The sequence below is a fragment of the Lepus europaeus genome, chromosome 16 (genome assembly GCF_033115175.1).
Source record: "Lepus europaeus isolate LE1 chromosome 16, mLepTim1.pri, whole genome shotgun sequence".
In the NCBI taxonomy this organism is placed as follows: Eukaryota; Metazoa; Chordata; class Mammalia; order Lagomorpha; family Leporidae; genus Lepus; species Lepus europaeus.
The window spans coordinates 61,487,670-61,502,158 of NC_084842.1; the positions used below are offsets into that span (position 1 = coordinate 61,487,670).

Sequence of the window (14,489 nt, forward strand, 5' to 3'; positions counted from 1 at the left end):
GGCCTCTAGTTGTGTTAATTCTTATATTCCCATCAGGTATTCACAATTATCATGTGAATTTTTCAGACGAACAATTGAGACACAGTAAGGTTTCTTAGTGTGCAAGAAAGAAGAGGAAGCAGATTTCAAACGCAACTAATCTTCCATCACTGCCCACATTCTAACTTCCTTACATACTATCATCCGTGTGCAGATTAAATTGGATTTACAGACATAATTACCATATCAAAACACACACACCACACAATTTTCTACTTTTTACATGTTTCCTAACTCATGAGTGATAAAAATAAAGCTACTGTAATCTGAAAGTTCTAACATTCTTAAATGTAGGCAGAAATCCAACATCAGAAATATCAGTCTAAAGCAAGTCTAAAGTTTGCAGCAAATTAAGCTGTGATATTGATTTGTATTCTAGACCCATGTTTTCTATGCTTAACTTTGGTCACTAATTTCTCCTCTTTGACCTTTATGAATGCAAAAAAAAAAAATTGGAAAACGTGAGTGCACTGGCACAAATCCATCACCTCTCCCACTTATTGACAATGAAGCAATATCTGTATTATAATTTGTTGGTCTGAGTAATATTTAAAAGAGGAGTCAAACAGTTAATGTAGATGTAGCCAAAGTACCTACCTTGTAACGACCTCTTATTCCTTCCAGTGAATTTGGGGTTAGGTAACTTGATTGAAGGTTCATATCAGACACTTTCACCATTATGTCTCTGTAATTTCCCCTGTAACGCGCAGCAAATGGAATTGCGATGCATATTGGAAATGGAATTTTCATTTCCTTGTCTGAGCACTCAACAGAAATGATGTTGCTAACCAACTCTTCATTATCACTCACTATTAAAGAACTCATGCTATTAATTATTCGGCATACTAGTTGTGGTAGAACATTTGATGGTGCCGTAATATAACAAGACACTTGGGCGTCAGTCTCATCATTTAGCACCTCAAGATACCTGAAGGAAAAAACAGAACATCACTTTCCAGTCATTTGATTTATGCACTCGATAGCTAATTGCAGAAGGGCACAGACTCTTGAGATGCACTGTCTTCATTTGAACCTAAGATCTCTCACTGTTTGACCTGTGGTCTTGGATGAGACGTTCAACCTCTCTGTGCCTCAGTTTCTTCACCTGTGAAATAGTGACGAAATAATAGCTATCTCCCAGGAAAGTGGGGCAAGTTAAAGTACTATCGTATACTACATATTTACAAAGAATTATGCCTAGTACATAATAGGTGACACATTGTATGTTAGCTATACTCACTGTTGTTACTGTTATTATTTAAGTGATTGATTTTACTTTAGTTTTGCTCACTCCACAGTAAGAATCTAAATGTTGCTGAATCTTCTTTATAAATAAGCATTCATACCTTAACAGTTTCCTAGTTGTGATAGGAGTAATCTACTCAACTCATTGTAATTGTATGCTATATCAGACAATGATGTTCATTACATTTTTAGAACAGTAAGAAAAGGCACAAAGTTAATTTATGATTAACTGCTAATTTATGATTAAACTTTGTAATTAAGCACAGATTATTTATAATTGTCAAAGAATCAACCAGAAGCGTTTTTCGCCATTCATTTTAATTTTGTTTTTTATGCTATGATCTTTGCCAAACATTTTAGAATTATATAGATTTGAATTCAAACTTGAGATTAGTCACTATTTACTTGGCCTTAGATATTAGTAACTACTTTTAAAGTAGCTAATGCTTTAGTGCTTTCTGTTGACCAAGTGTTAGGCTACACATTTTTTTTTTAACAATCACAGTATTGTGTGTTATCCTCGCCATAACACAAATTAAAAAACGGAGGCTTCAGAAATTTGACTTGCTAAAAGTCCTATTGATAGAACATTTTAGAATCAATAATTAAGTCCATATACTTTAATATGAAATGCCAAATACAGTCTCTTTCTCTCTCCTCTCTCTCTCTCTCTCCTTCCCTCCCCCACCCTGTCACTCTGTCTTTCAAATAAATTTAAAAAATTCAAAAACAGTTTATATTTTGTCAAGTCATTCTAAAGTACTGGTGACTGTCCACTAAAAATTGAAACTAGTTTATAATTCAAACTATAATGAAATTTGGTTGAGATGAAATGCTGAAATTTCTTACAAAAAGTGGGTTAGCATGAGTGCTCAATAAATATTAAATCTCTAATTAAAATCATCAATAGGTTTCTCAGCATCTTACTACTTCTCTTTTCATGACACTGAAATGATTAAAATATGTATATAGGAAATTGCCAGTTCTAGAATAACTGTTATATCTGTTTTTCAATCACTGGAAGATAGATTTTTGGAGTCACTGAAATATAAAATCCTAAAAATATGTTAAAATTCAGAAAAGGCCATTTATTTGTAATTCTGAACTCATAAAGTTAGAAGGAATAGAAAATTACCCAGTCCTTTTTTTTTTTTTTGGACAGGCAGAGTTAGACAGTGAGAGAGAGACAGAGACAGAGAGGCAGAGAGAAAGGTCTTCCTTCTGTTGGTTCAACCCCGCACTGCGTTGATCCCAGGCCAGGAGCCAGGTGCTTCCTCCTAGTCTCCCATGCAGGTGCAGGGCCCAAGGACTTGGGCCATCCTCCACTGTACTCCCGGGCCACAGCAGAGAGCTGGACTGGAAGAGGAGCAACCAGGACAGAATCCGGCGCCCCAACCGGGACTAGAACTCAGGTTGCCGGCGCCGCAGGTGGAGGATTAGCCTAGTGAGCCGTGGCGCAGGCCCAGTCCATTGTTCTTGAGTATGCTCTGTTGATGATGATTAACAATAATTCAACAAAGGAGAAAGACTGTATAAAAGCAGATAGAGTGACCCAGTACTGCTTAACTCCAGGAATGGCTCCCCTCTGTTCTCTGGAAACCATCTAAATATGCTCTTTTTGCAGGAGGGATGGTTCTCAAAAGATAGTGAAGTAGAGCAAGGAGACCTTTAAGTAGTTCCATTCTCCCTAGCCCCAATCAAATAGATGTAGTCTAGATGATGAAATAACCACAGTGGCTTATGCTGGTCTTGTTTTGCCTTCATGTGCACACTAGGAGAGCTAAGCTGGAAGTTAGGCCTCTTTCAGAAACCTCTCCATGTGGGACCCACAACAGGCTCTGAGCAAGGTTTGTTGATGTATATATCTTTTATGTAGCATATTGGATTCCACCTTGAGGGAATGCAATGAACAGTCATCTTAAATATGCAAGCCAAGCACAATTGGTTTGGATGCCACAAAGAGGAAATCACCAACCAGGGAACACCCAAGGGAGGTGTTAGAGGGAGTGGTTCAAGCAATGACTCATTAGCTGATACTTTGAGTCATTTCTGAATGCAAGGACATGAAGTGTTGATGTTTTTTCTCAACTGAAATGGATAACCACATATTGACTACTTTAGTAGCTTTTTGGTTTTTGCTTGTTTTGCAGAGGCAGCAATTCTTACAAACTAGAGGTCTATCATACACTGAACACACTCTGTAGAATTCATGAGTTTGTCTAACCTGTGGGGACATTACAGCTAAACTAGCCTAACCTCATAATTTTATAGATACGATAACAAAAGTCAAGATGAGCAAAACGACTTGCTGAACATGGTGAACTTTGTTAGTGGTGTTTTCCTGGAAATGGTATTTGACATCTGAAGGAGCAGCAACATGTGGCAGAGAAAGAGGTGAGTAAAGTATGATAGAGGTGGGAGGGAGGGAAAGCGAGGGTTGTGCTGGTGATGTAAACTAACACAGGATTCTTCAGCTGAGTGTGAAGAGCTGCAGAGGCAGGAAGCTGGGGCCCTTCACAGGACTTTTTTCTTTTTTTACTTTTATCAGATAAACCCAGTAAACATATGTCATTTCTACAACAAAGAAGATGAGGCTAAGAAAGGAATCAAGTTGCCTAGGGTCACAGAGCTATCATATACTAAAACAACAAAAAATTTAAATCTGTATGATTCCCCCAACAAATGATTTCTTTGTAACTATAGTCCATTGCCACATAAATATGTTATGTTTAACTGGGAAAATGTGATTTGTGAGTATATTATTTTACCTGGGAAAATAGGGAACTAGTGCCTCTTTGTATAGAGGAGCTAATTTATAAGATGGATCAGACTGGGTAAGGTGCTATGGCATATGCTATGGCATATCAGGTAAAGCTGCCACCTGCAGTGCCAGCATCCCTTATGAGCACCGATTCAAGTTCCGGCTGCTCCACTTCCAATCCAGCTCTCGGTTATGGCCTGAGAAAGCAGTAGAAGATGGTCCAAGTGCTTGGGACTCTGCACGCACGTGGGAGACCGGTAAGAAGTTCCTGGCATCATATAGGTACAGCTCTGGCCATTGTGAACCAGCAGATTGATGACCTCTTGCTCTCTCTCTCTAACTCTGCCTCTCTGTAACTCTGCCTTTCAAATAAATAAATAAATTTAAAAGTAACTAACTAAACCAACCAACTAACTAACTAACTAAATAAAATGGATCAGACTTTCTCATATATTTGAAGTCATGAGCTCTTAAGAGAATTTCATTGAAACTCTGGCTTCTTCAAAGAGATAAAATAAATCTGAGCACCCACACCTGATATTAAGAACTTCCCAAAGCTTACCCATGAGCCCCTAGAGTTCTATAGATACAAGTTAAAAACTCATGATGATTTTCTTGAGACTATAAATGAAATAAATCTGATTAGAACCCAACTTTTTAACACTCTGTTAAAAGTGTTAAAAGTCCCATAACTTATATTATATATTATATATATATTATATATTATATATATTATATTTAATTCAAAATGTAAAAATCTATGATAATCTCTTTGTTCTGAAGAATTATTCAATTGAACTATTTTCTTATTTAGTCAATTCCTTCCTCTTTAAAAAGACATTTATTATATTTGTCTCCTAAAGCAATAAGAAATAAACAATATTAGTACTAACAGCCATGTAAGTCTTTTCAGGGATAATTTAAACTGAATTTTGACTTAGAATATCTTTTAATAATATGTCATGGAAATATAAAATTTTATTCATAAATAAGTACTCTACATACTGCTATGGTATAAATGGTATATCCACTCAAAATCCATATGTTGGAATCCTAACCTTTGAGGTGAAAAAATTAGGAGGTGGACTCTTGGAAACTGATTATGTCATGAAGGCAGAATAAGATTAATACACTTATAAAATAGGTGCAAGGGACTTCATTAACCCATTACACCATGTAAGAGCATTGCAAAAACATGAACCAGAAATACCTCATCATACACTAAATCTTCCAACGCCTTGCTCTTGGTCTTCCCAGGCTCCAGAATTGTGAAAAATAAATTTCTGCGTTTAAAAGCTGCCCAATGTATGGCATTTTGTTATATCAGCCTGAAGAGGCTAAGATGAGTACTAACTATAGAAACACACATATAAGTAGGCATATATAAGCACTTCTCATGTTGCATTTACTTACTCCTTTTCCATTGTGTTATTGTTTTGCTTTAGACTTTCTGAATCATTTGGAAGTCTATTCACATCATCACTGGAGATATCACATGTTGTTGAGGATGTGGTAATCTCTTCTCTTGGGCTCTCTGAAGTCTCGTGAATTTCTCTTTCTGTTGCCTGCATTACATCATGAATGTTTTCCCTGCTTCCATTTAGGTTCTCAATAGTCATGTGTTCTATTTGTTTATCATCTTCATTTTCTGCATTATCTGATAACATTTTGTTCTCAGACTCTTCTTTCTCTGTTACATTTCCATTCAGTGATGTATTGTTTTCTTCTTCCAGTAATTCTGAATTTATATGTGCTTTATTTGTGCTAAACTGGACCTGGTTTGTGTAATGGCTTTCCTCTCCATTTGTAGGGGAAACAGTGGCTGTTTCTATGGCATTTAGTTCCCCTCTTGCAGCAATGTCTGTTGCTTTGGTATCTTGAATGGTGGACATTGTTTGCTGTGGAGTACATTCATCATGCATGCTGCATAAATTACACATCTCCTTCTCTTCTTTCTTTAGAAATAAAGCAGTGCTCCCCAAATGTTCCTTTATTCTCATCAGGCAGTCTATGAAAGTAACAATTTCTGCACATGCACACACAAAGAATAAATACAAAACTAAACAAAATTTTGTTTTTGTACTGACACAAAAAGACGTATGGCAAGATGATCTTAGAAACCAGCAAATACCCTTATTGGCATTTAAGCCAACCTACTGAAAGAGATGTCATTTATACAACTGTTGTTCTTTTAATGCTTCTAGGAATAGGGAACTATGTATTTTTAATATGTACTTTTTAAATACTAGTGATGAGTAAATCTAATCCCTATGACTCATAAAACTGACGTGAATATCTGAAGACAGATATCATGACTCCTCTCCCTAGTAAGAACTGAAACCAACATCACCTTCAGTGGTTCCTCATTGGTATGACTTTGAGAATTGTTCCTTTACTTCTGGTTAAAGTTAATCAATTATCTGTTTAAAATGCTGGACCTAAAACTACCTTCAAATCTCCAAAGGAGACCTGGGTAGCAGAAACAACAGATAGCTATTTCTGCCAATATAGATGCTTTGTTTCTAGGAAATAGTTTGCTGCTGTGAGTTGGATTGCATTCATACTATTCCTCCTACTGAATTTATGATCATTAGACAATTTCAAACCAGTCTTTCAAAGAATGTTTCTGAGGATGCCAATTTCCTGACTGGAATCGGCAGTGGCTCTTTAAAAACTGTGAATCAAGCCAAGCCTCTTCGCTCTAATATAAGCCTTCACTAGGATCTGTCCTGACAGAGCCTCTCACTCCATCTCCATTTTTTAACAATCTCCTATTTGTTGATCTCTCTCTACCTCACATCTATGTCACCTGATAACTAACTGAAGTCATCAACACTTCTCCCATGTTTAAAACTTCAAGTCTGAAGTAGGAAATATGGGATTTTTTTTTAAGGTCCATAGCTTGGTGTGTTTAGAATCATCACCAAATCATACTTTTACTAGTCTAGGCTTGTCTGTAGCTTCCAGTTCCAACAACTTCTTTTTATCATCTGCTGCCTGAGACCCTATCGCTATTTTGGATGCCTGTTTTAATACCTGAGTCCTTATTTTCCCTGAGTGACACTTTTGCTATGTTGCCTGGGACCATGTTCAAACCTCTCCAGAGCCCAGATGACATCTGGGGCTTGCTGCTTTGGAAGATTTCCCGGGTGCCTATTATTTGGCCTCTATCCTACAGCACTTCAGTGTCTCAGCATTTTTACATTTAATAGGTCCAACTTCAAATAACTCTAGAGATAGAATATTATATTCAATACAGACCTCCTTGCTCTGCCTCAAACTAGGCCTATATTTTCCTACCTCTAAATCTTAGACTGTACTAATAATACCTTATGACTTCCAATTTCTAGTTGCATAAAGCCAATCCATTCTTTGAGCTTCAGCTTAAATATCACATTTGTTTAGCAAAATTCTCAATTCCTCACCCTAAAAATGGCATCTCCCTGCATCTGATGTCCAAACGTACTTCATTAATGGAAATAGCCTCCACGCCCCTTGCACTACAGTTCATTTGACTTATTTCCCCGTTACATTGTGAGTTTCTCATGACCAGGAAGTATACCCTAGCATTTTGCAATTTTTTTTTTTTTTTTGACAGGCAGAGTGGATAGTGAGAGAGAGGGACAGAGAGAAAGGTCTTCCTTTTTGCCGTTGGTTCACCCTCCAATGGCCGCTGTGGCCGGCGCATCGCGCTGATCCGAAGCCAGGAGCCAGGTGCTTCTCCTGGTCTCCCAGGGGGTGCAGGGCCCAAGGACTTGGGCCATCCTCCACTGCACTCTCTGGCCACAGCAGAGAGCTGGCCTGGAAGAGGGGCAACCGGGATAGAATCCGGCGCCCCAACCGGGACTAGAACCCGGTGTGCCAGTGCCACAAGGCAGAGGATTAGCCTGTTAAGCCACAGCGCCGGCCTACCCTAGCATTTTGTATGCTTATAGACCCTTTTGGATATCATCCTACTCAATATATATTAGAAAATAATAAAATAAAACACACTTGCCTTGTCTCCAGCCACACTGATCCTTCTTGTCGAGCATCAAAGACAGCTGCTCACAGGTGGAGTGCATAGTTCCTGCAGTGTGCTCCAACAGCTGCTGAAGGGCCCCACTGAGCTCCTGACCCAGAAAGACCACTGTGGCAATCCAAGTGGCCCCACCAGCCCTCTCACAGAGGCCATCACCCAGGAGTGCCTGCTTTAGCATCCAGTTTTGCCTCCAAATCTGCTTCAAGATTTGGCCTAATTTACCTGAACCCATGTCTTCCATATCCATTTCACGCTCTGAAAGTTGTATGTCTCTTTTCTGCCTGCAAAGCCTAAAAGGTCTAGAAATTCAAACTCAGTGGTGGTTCTTTCTCCTAAACTCTAGGAGATGATCCAAGTTAGCTAGCCAAGCACTTTCCTGCGATATAATTGTTTATTCAGCTTGTTGTTGACAGTGAAAAGTTACTAGGTGACCAAAGTGGGGGCGTTCCTGCACCCTGAGTGCTATTGTGTACAGAATAGATTAATCACGGGATAACACTAGTTCACACAATCCAGTTCTCCATGGAAGTTTTACAAATGTAATGTACTACAGGAGACTCATATACTTCTCAATTTTTGAGATAATAAAACATGTATTCCAGGTGAGGTAGAAAGCTTATTAATCAAAGGTAAACTGTTTTAACAATATTGCTAATAAGATTCCTGTATACATCCTTAAAATATTTATGAGTGACATAACCATGTCTGCCTTGCTTCAAAATAATCTCAGGGTGCAAGAGTGGAATATAGATTGGCTATAAAAATAATCGTGGTTGAAGTTGGAAATGGTTACATATGAATATTTACAATTGACTCTGGTTGGTATATATTTATAATTTTTCTTTTTAATAAAGATTTCTTTGGAGTCAGTACAGTGGCGTAGTAGGTGAAACCTCAGCCCACGGTGCCAGCATCCCATGTGTGCACTAGTTCATGTCCTGGCTGCTCCTCTTCCAATCCAACTCTACTTATAGCCTGAGAAAACATTGGAAGTTGGCCCAGGTGCTTGGACCCCTGCACCCATATGGGAGATCTGGAGGAGGCTCTTGGATCCTAGATTTGAATCAGCCCAGCTCTGTTGCTGCCATTTTGGGGAAGGAACCAGCAGCTAGAAGACCTCTTTTTCTCTCTCTCTCTCCTCTCTGTCTATAACTCTGCCTCTCAATTTGTTTATTTATAAATAAATAAAATCTTTTTAATATACATAAAATAAAGAGCTCTTAAAAAAGAGATTCCTGGGGGCCAGCGCTGTGGCACAGTGGGTTAAAGCCCTGGCCTGAAGCGTCGGCATCCCATATGGGCGCTGGTTCAAGTCCTGGCTGCTCCTCTTCCCATCCAGCTCTCTGCTTTGGCCTGGGAAAGCAGTAGAAGATGGCCCAAGTGTTTGGGCCCCTACACTCAAATGGGAGACCCAGAGGAAGCTCCTGGCTCCTGGCTTTGGATTGGCCCTTGTGGCCATTTGGGGAGTCAACCAGCAGATAGAAGACCTCTCTGTCTCTCTCTTTCTCTCTCTCTCTCTCTCTCTTTGCCTCTCTGTCTTTCAAATAAAGAAGTAAATCTTTAAAAAATAAAATAAAATAAAAAAGATTCCTCTGCTGGATCAGAGCCTATTACCACTGGCTAGGTAAGTGTAATTCATACCTTCTTATATGGTAAGTCTGCAGTGAGGTTGAGGTTGGGATTTGGCCTCTCTTTATTCTCCGATAATTGGATAAAATATGCCTTCACTAAAAGAAAGCAAACCTGTATAGTGGGTTTCTCTAAACTAGCAAGGGGTCTTTGCCATGTACAATTAAAATTCAGATACAGCAATTATCACAGTCAATGCCACTCAGTTGGCACACTACATGTGGGGCCATGGCAGGACAGACTCTCATAATGGGAAAACCGGAGGTGTGAAGGAAAAACCAAAAATAGTCTGCTTTTTCCTCCCCTCCAATCCCTACTCCCAGAAAGAGGAACACACACCAAAGGGAGAGGGCAGAACATTCCAGAGAGGATCATGTTACCACAGAGGTACTGGAAGAAAATGAAAGGGTTCCAGGGGGAAGCTGGAATGCTCCTCTCCTACAGCAGCACATTATCTCATCTGAGGCACTGGCGTTATTACAGCTCCTCGTGACACCTGGAAGGGGAGATGGGAAAAACAGGCCCAGTGAATAAAGATGAAAGAATGAATGCCACTGGCCTGAAGACTGCCCAGGTGGCTTCTGGCCCAAAGGCTCTGCAGGGAAACAAAGAGGCAGAACCAGCACAGCTGGCTCCAGAGTAAGGTGGAGTCTTCTTCTCTAATGAAAGTCTTATTTTTTGGTGAACATCTGTTCATCAAAAGGGGACTTTTTTTTTTTGAAAGATGAGTTCATATCACATCATGGATTGCAATTTTTAAAAATATTATCAGGCTCTTCTCAATACTAAAGTCTTTCTGGTTTCCATGTTATTTTTTTCTGTATCTCCTGAAATATATGTGTAATTCTCAATAATAACATGCATATGGCTTTAATTTCATGCCAATCACAAACACTTTCTATAGCATTTACTGCAGGCACTATCTAAATGTGAGAGTAGGGCCTTCTAGGACTTCAGAGAGAGACAGATGCCATGAACAGACTGTTAAATTACTGGACTATGTATTAGAGCAGAAGTGTGAGCAAAAGGTAACATGAAAACTTTCAGAGGGAAAAGATGACTTTTCATTAGAGGCCTGGAAGATGTTTGAATTTGGAGCTAAAGGATGTGCACACTTTGAGCAGACTAGAGAATAGGAGGAAGAAGCATTCCAGCACCAGAAATAATCAGATCAACAGAATGGAGCCATTAAATCATACAGTGGGATCAAAAATGGAAATGTATGGCTCACAGTCAGGAGAAAATGGCCAGAGAAAAAAGGAGCCAGTAATCATGCAGAGTCAAGAGGAGAAGTTAGTATGTTGTTTTATAGATGAAAGGGAGAACGAAAATGTCTTTGAGCCAAGCTACAATATGAACAAACCTGTACTGCAGGAATGCAGATGGTTTTGATGGCAGAGACAGAAGTGTTGGGAGGCTTGAGGATCTATATTAAAAAAAAGTCCAGGTAAGAGAAGGGAATTTGCCTTGGGAGAGGATTTGAGTAAGAGTGGCTAGACCTTACTTAACCATCAAAGAGAAGAAAAAGAAAGCACTGAGAATAGATCCACTCATGCACTTGAGAAATATTTAGTGGCCATTGTTGCAAGAAGTATGTTTGGTAGTGGAATATGAGAAAATTTTAAATTTAGGTGACTGCATAGAAAAGAGGCCTATTAAGTTAAAGAAGTTAGGAAAATTTTAGACTTGCTGGATTTTAATGCATTCGTTGAGTATGAGATAGCTCAGGACAATTCTTTAGAATGTGTTAGAAGTTTAGAAAAGAAGTCAGAATTATATTGGCATATTTGAACATCACCAGTAAATAAGTGGTGATTGAATTCATGGAGGTGGTAGAGATCAAAGGAAAATTTCTATCATGCAAACTTAAATGTTGAATAAAACTGTTAATGAAGTGCTATATTAATGGACAAATCTACTAGATATGTGGGAAAATCCTTTCTTGGAGAGGAAAAAACAAACAAAAAAAATTTCTTCTGAGTCTTACTGGTACTTGATACACCCATGTTTAAACTTGTTCTCTCTCTGGCTTCCTAAGAACATGCAGTATTTGCAAACTGAGACCTACCACAGGCCACACAGCATTTACTTGTTAAAACAAGTATCTGCATGTTCCTGCAACATGTTTTCAATTAACTGATGTCACTAACCATGGAAAAAACTGACAAGTACTGCCAAGACACCCAAAGTTTATTGCAAAAATTCATCTAGATGGTTCTAACAATTGATTAGCATCTTTTATACTCTGGTTTCTCTTCAGATCGTATAAATCTTTCACCTTTTACTGCTTAGCATCTTTGTTGTAGCTCCTAGATATTAGGACTCTCTTTACTTTCTTACTATTAAAGTTGTATATTTCCACTGACATTAAAGGAATGGCTATGCGGTCTTGAATTCATACAAAATATTATGTGGCAGCCTCAGCTACGTGATCTAGGGCATGGCCAACATCGAGAAACTCAACCTCAGCGGCTACTACAACCCTCACCGACAATGGACTGAGCCACTCATTCAAGCCCTCGACCTGCAGATCAGTGAGAGCAGCCTGGGCTACCGTAACCCAGTACCTCAAGGGCCTGGAGGCGCTAGAGCTGGGGGGATGCAGCAACATCACCACCACGGGCCTTCTGTTCATCTCCTGGGAGCTGCAGCACCTCAAGAGCCTTAACCTGTGCAGCTGCCACCACCTCTTGGACGTGGGCATTGGGCACTTGGCTGGCATGATGTGCAGCATAACTGAGGGCTGCCTGGCCTGAAGCAGCTCACACTGCAGGACTGCCAGAAGCTCAAGGATCTCTCTCTAAAGCACATCTCCTGTGGCCTGACGAGCCTGAGGCTCCTCAATCTCAGCTTCTGTGGGAGCATCCCTGATGCGGGCCCATTGCTCCTGTGGACATGCGCAACCTGCACTTGTGACATCACTGACATGGGCATCATGCCTGGCCATGGGCAGCCTGTGCCTCTCGGGGTGACAAGGTGGGGGACCAGAGTCTGGCTTACATAGCCCAGGGGCTGGATGGTCTCAAGTCCTTCTCCCTCTGCTCCTGCCACACCAGTGATGATGGCATCAACAGCATGATGTATGGGCTGTGCACACTCAACCTTGCACAGTATGTGTGCATTACAGACAAAGTCCTGGAGCTAACTGCTGAGCACCTGGGCCAACTCACTGGCATAGACCTGTATGGCTGCACCAGAATCACCAAGCATGGCCTGGAGCATGTCATGCAGCCACTCTGCCTCAAGGTACTCAACCTGGGACTCTGGCAGATGACAGACAGCAAGAAGGTCAGGTGAGGGCAGCAGCATCGGTCCCTTTGTCCAGCCCTGTTTGTTCCCCACCCCTCCCCATCCCCACTCACAGGCACATGTACGCACAGGTCTTTGCAGTGGGTGAGATTGGGCAATGACGCAAAGCCTCAGGCCCTCCCCACCCCCAGCCAGTTCTCATTGCATCTAGGATTCCTCTGTCTCCCAAGCCCTCCCCCCCTCTCCTCTTCCCTGTGGGGGAGCAGTGGACTCTGCTACATACCCACCCACCCTCAGCAGGGGGCTGGAGGACTGGCTGAAAAGATAAGGATTCTTAAGAGTGGAAGTGCATTAGAAAGAAAAGTCATGTCATTAGGATAGTCACTTCCTTACTATCTAAAAAAATAAAACTCTGCAATAGACTTGACAACCTGCTCATACTAAACAGGAGGTGAAAACAATAAAGTGTTGACGTATAATAAAATGTGCTATTACCCATGGAATTTAAGGAGGTTAGTAGTGGATAAGTCAGATGTAAGTGAGAGAGTTATGTCTGCTTGAGGTACTATGAGTCAATGTCATTACTTCTATTATCTGATTTTGTTATTTTCTTTGAGTTTCTGTAATTGCCTACATCAAAGATTGGTGTGCAGACAGCCCAGAATAATGTTGCTCCATTTGGAAACTCTTACTGAATGTCTGTTCATCTTTCTGCTTAAGACAACCTCAACAACTGGAGTGTGAGTGGAAGGAGAAGAGGAATTGCTTATTTTGTTTTTGTTTTCCCTAGAGATGATTTTACTGGAAAAAATAAAAATTAAACATAAGATTGTCAAAATGTTATCAATTTAAAATTATTTCTAAAGGGTAATTAGTAAAAATTAAAGTTAACTCTCCTGGTTAAACAAGGTAGTCTAGATATTCCCATGTGTTCTACCTCTGCTTCCTCTGAGATGCCACTGAAATGGATAGAACACTGTAAAATCCCCAGAGCACAAAGAGAATGGATGATAATATGGCAGACACAAGACATCAACAAACTCCTAAAAGGTTGGAAGCAGATGGACATTTGGTAAATGACTCAAGCAAGCAAAGAGAGTTGAAATCTAAGTCCATAAAAAGAGGAAAATGGGTCAGTTATTGTCAAAGAACAGAGAAGGCCCCAGGAATTAGAGTTCTGGTACCTCTGACAGCAAGAGTGAACCTGTAGCTACAAACAGAAGTTATTGTTGAAACTCTGATTTGGGAACAGGTACATTTCTGGATCCCTCTCTTCAGCTCCAAATAGTTAGGCTACTGTCTCTCTCCCACCCATTAGAAGTTTGAGATTTTTTTCTTTATAAAGAAACTGCAACAGAAAGGTAAATGGCTTGAGTTGAATCAAGAAAGAGAGGGGAGAGTCATATTGACCATTTATACGGGTTAAGTGCAAATGTACAATTTTAAATAATGAAATTCTACTGCTCAGTTCTAGGAACACAGGCTGACAAATATAACTTCATAGGCAGAAGATTGATTATATCCTTTCTTGAATAACTGAATACT

General features: G+C 39.9%; 1 protein-coding gene and 1 pseudogene across 2 annotated transcripts in view; one reads left to right on the plus strand and one right to left on the minus strand.

Moving 5' to 3' along the window:
* DTHD1 (death domain containing 1) overlaps positions 1-10,087 on the minus strand; it is a 75,609-nt gene extending 65,522 nt beyond the window's left edge. Inside the window, exons 1-3 of one of the 2 annotated variants that reach the window (XM_062213115.1) lie at positions 10,035-10,087; positions 5,459-6,071; positions 637-967 (exon numbers count right to left, since the gene is read on the minus strand). In XM_062213115.1, the coding sequence (XP_062069099.1) occupies positions 637-967; positions 5,459-6,045 (918 nt within the window). In that variant the 5' untranslated portion in view covers positions 6,046-6,071; positions 10,035-10,087. Of the gene's footprint in view, positions 1-636; positions 968-5,458; positions 6,072-8,042; positions 8,438-10,034 lie in introns of those variants that run through there. The other variant, XM_062213116.1, reaches the window with a different exon arrangement.
* Positions 10,088-10,203: 116 nt separating this feature from the next.
* LOC133775088 (F-box/LRR-repeat protein 14-like) lies at positions 10,204-12,992 on the plus strand (annotated as a pseudogene).
* Positions 12,993-14,489: the final 1,497 nt, after the last annotated feature.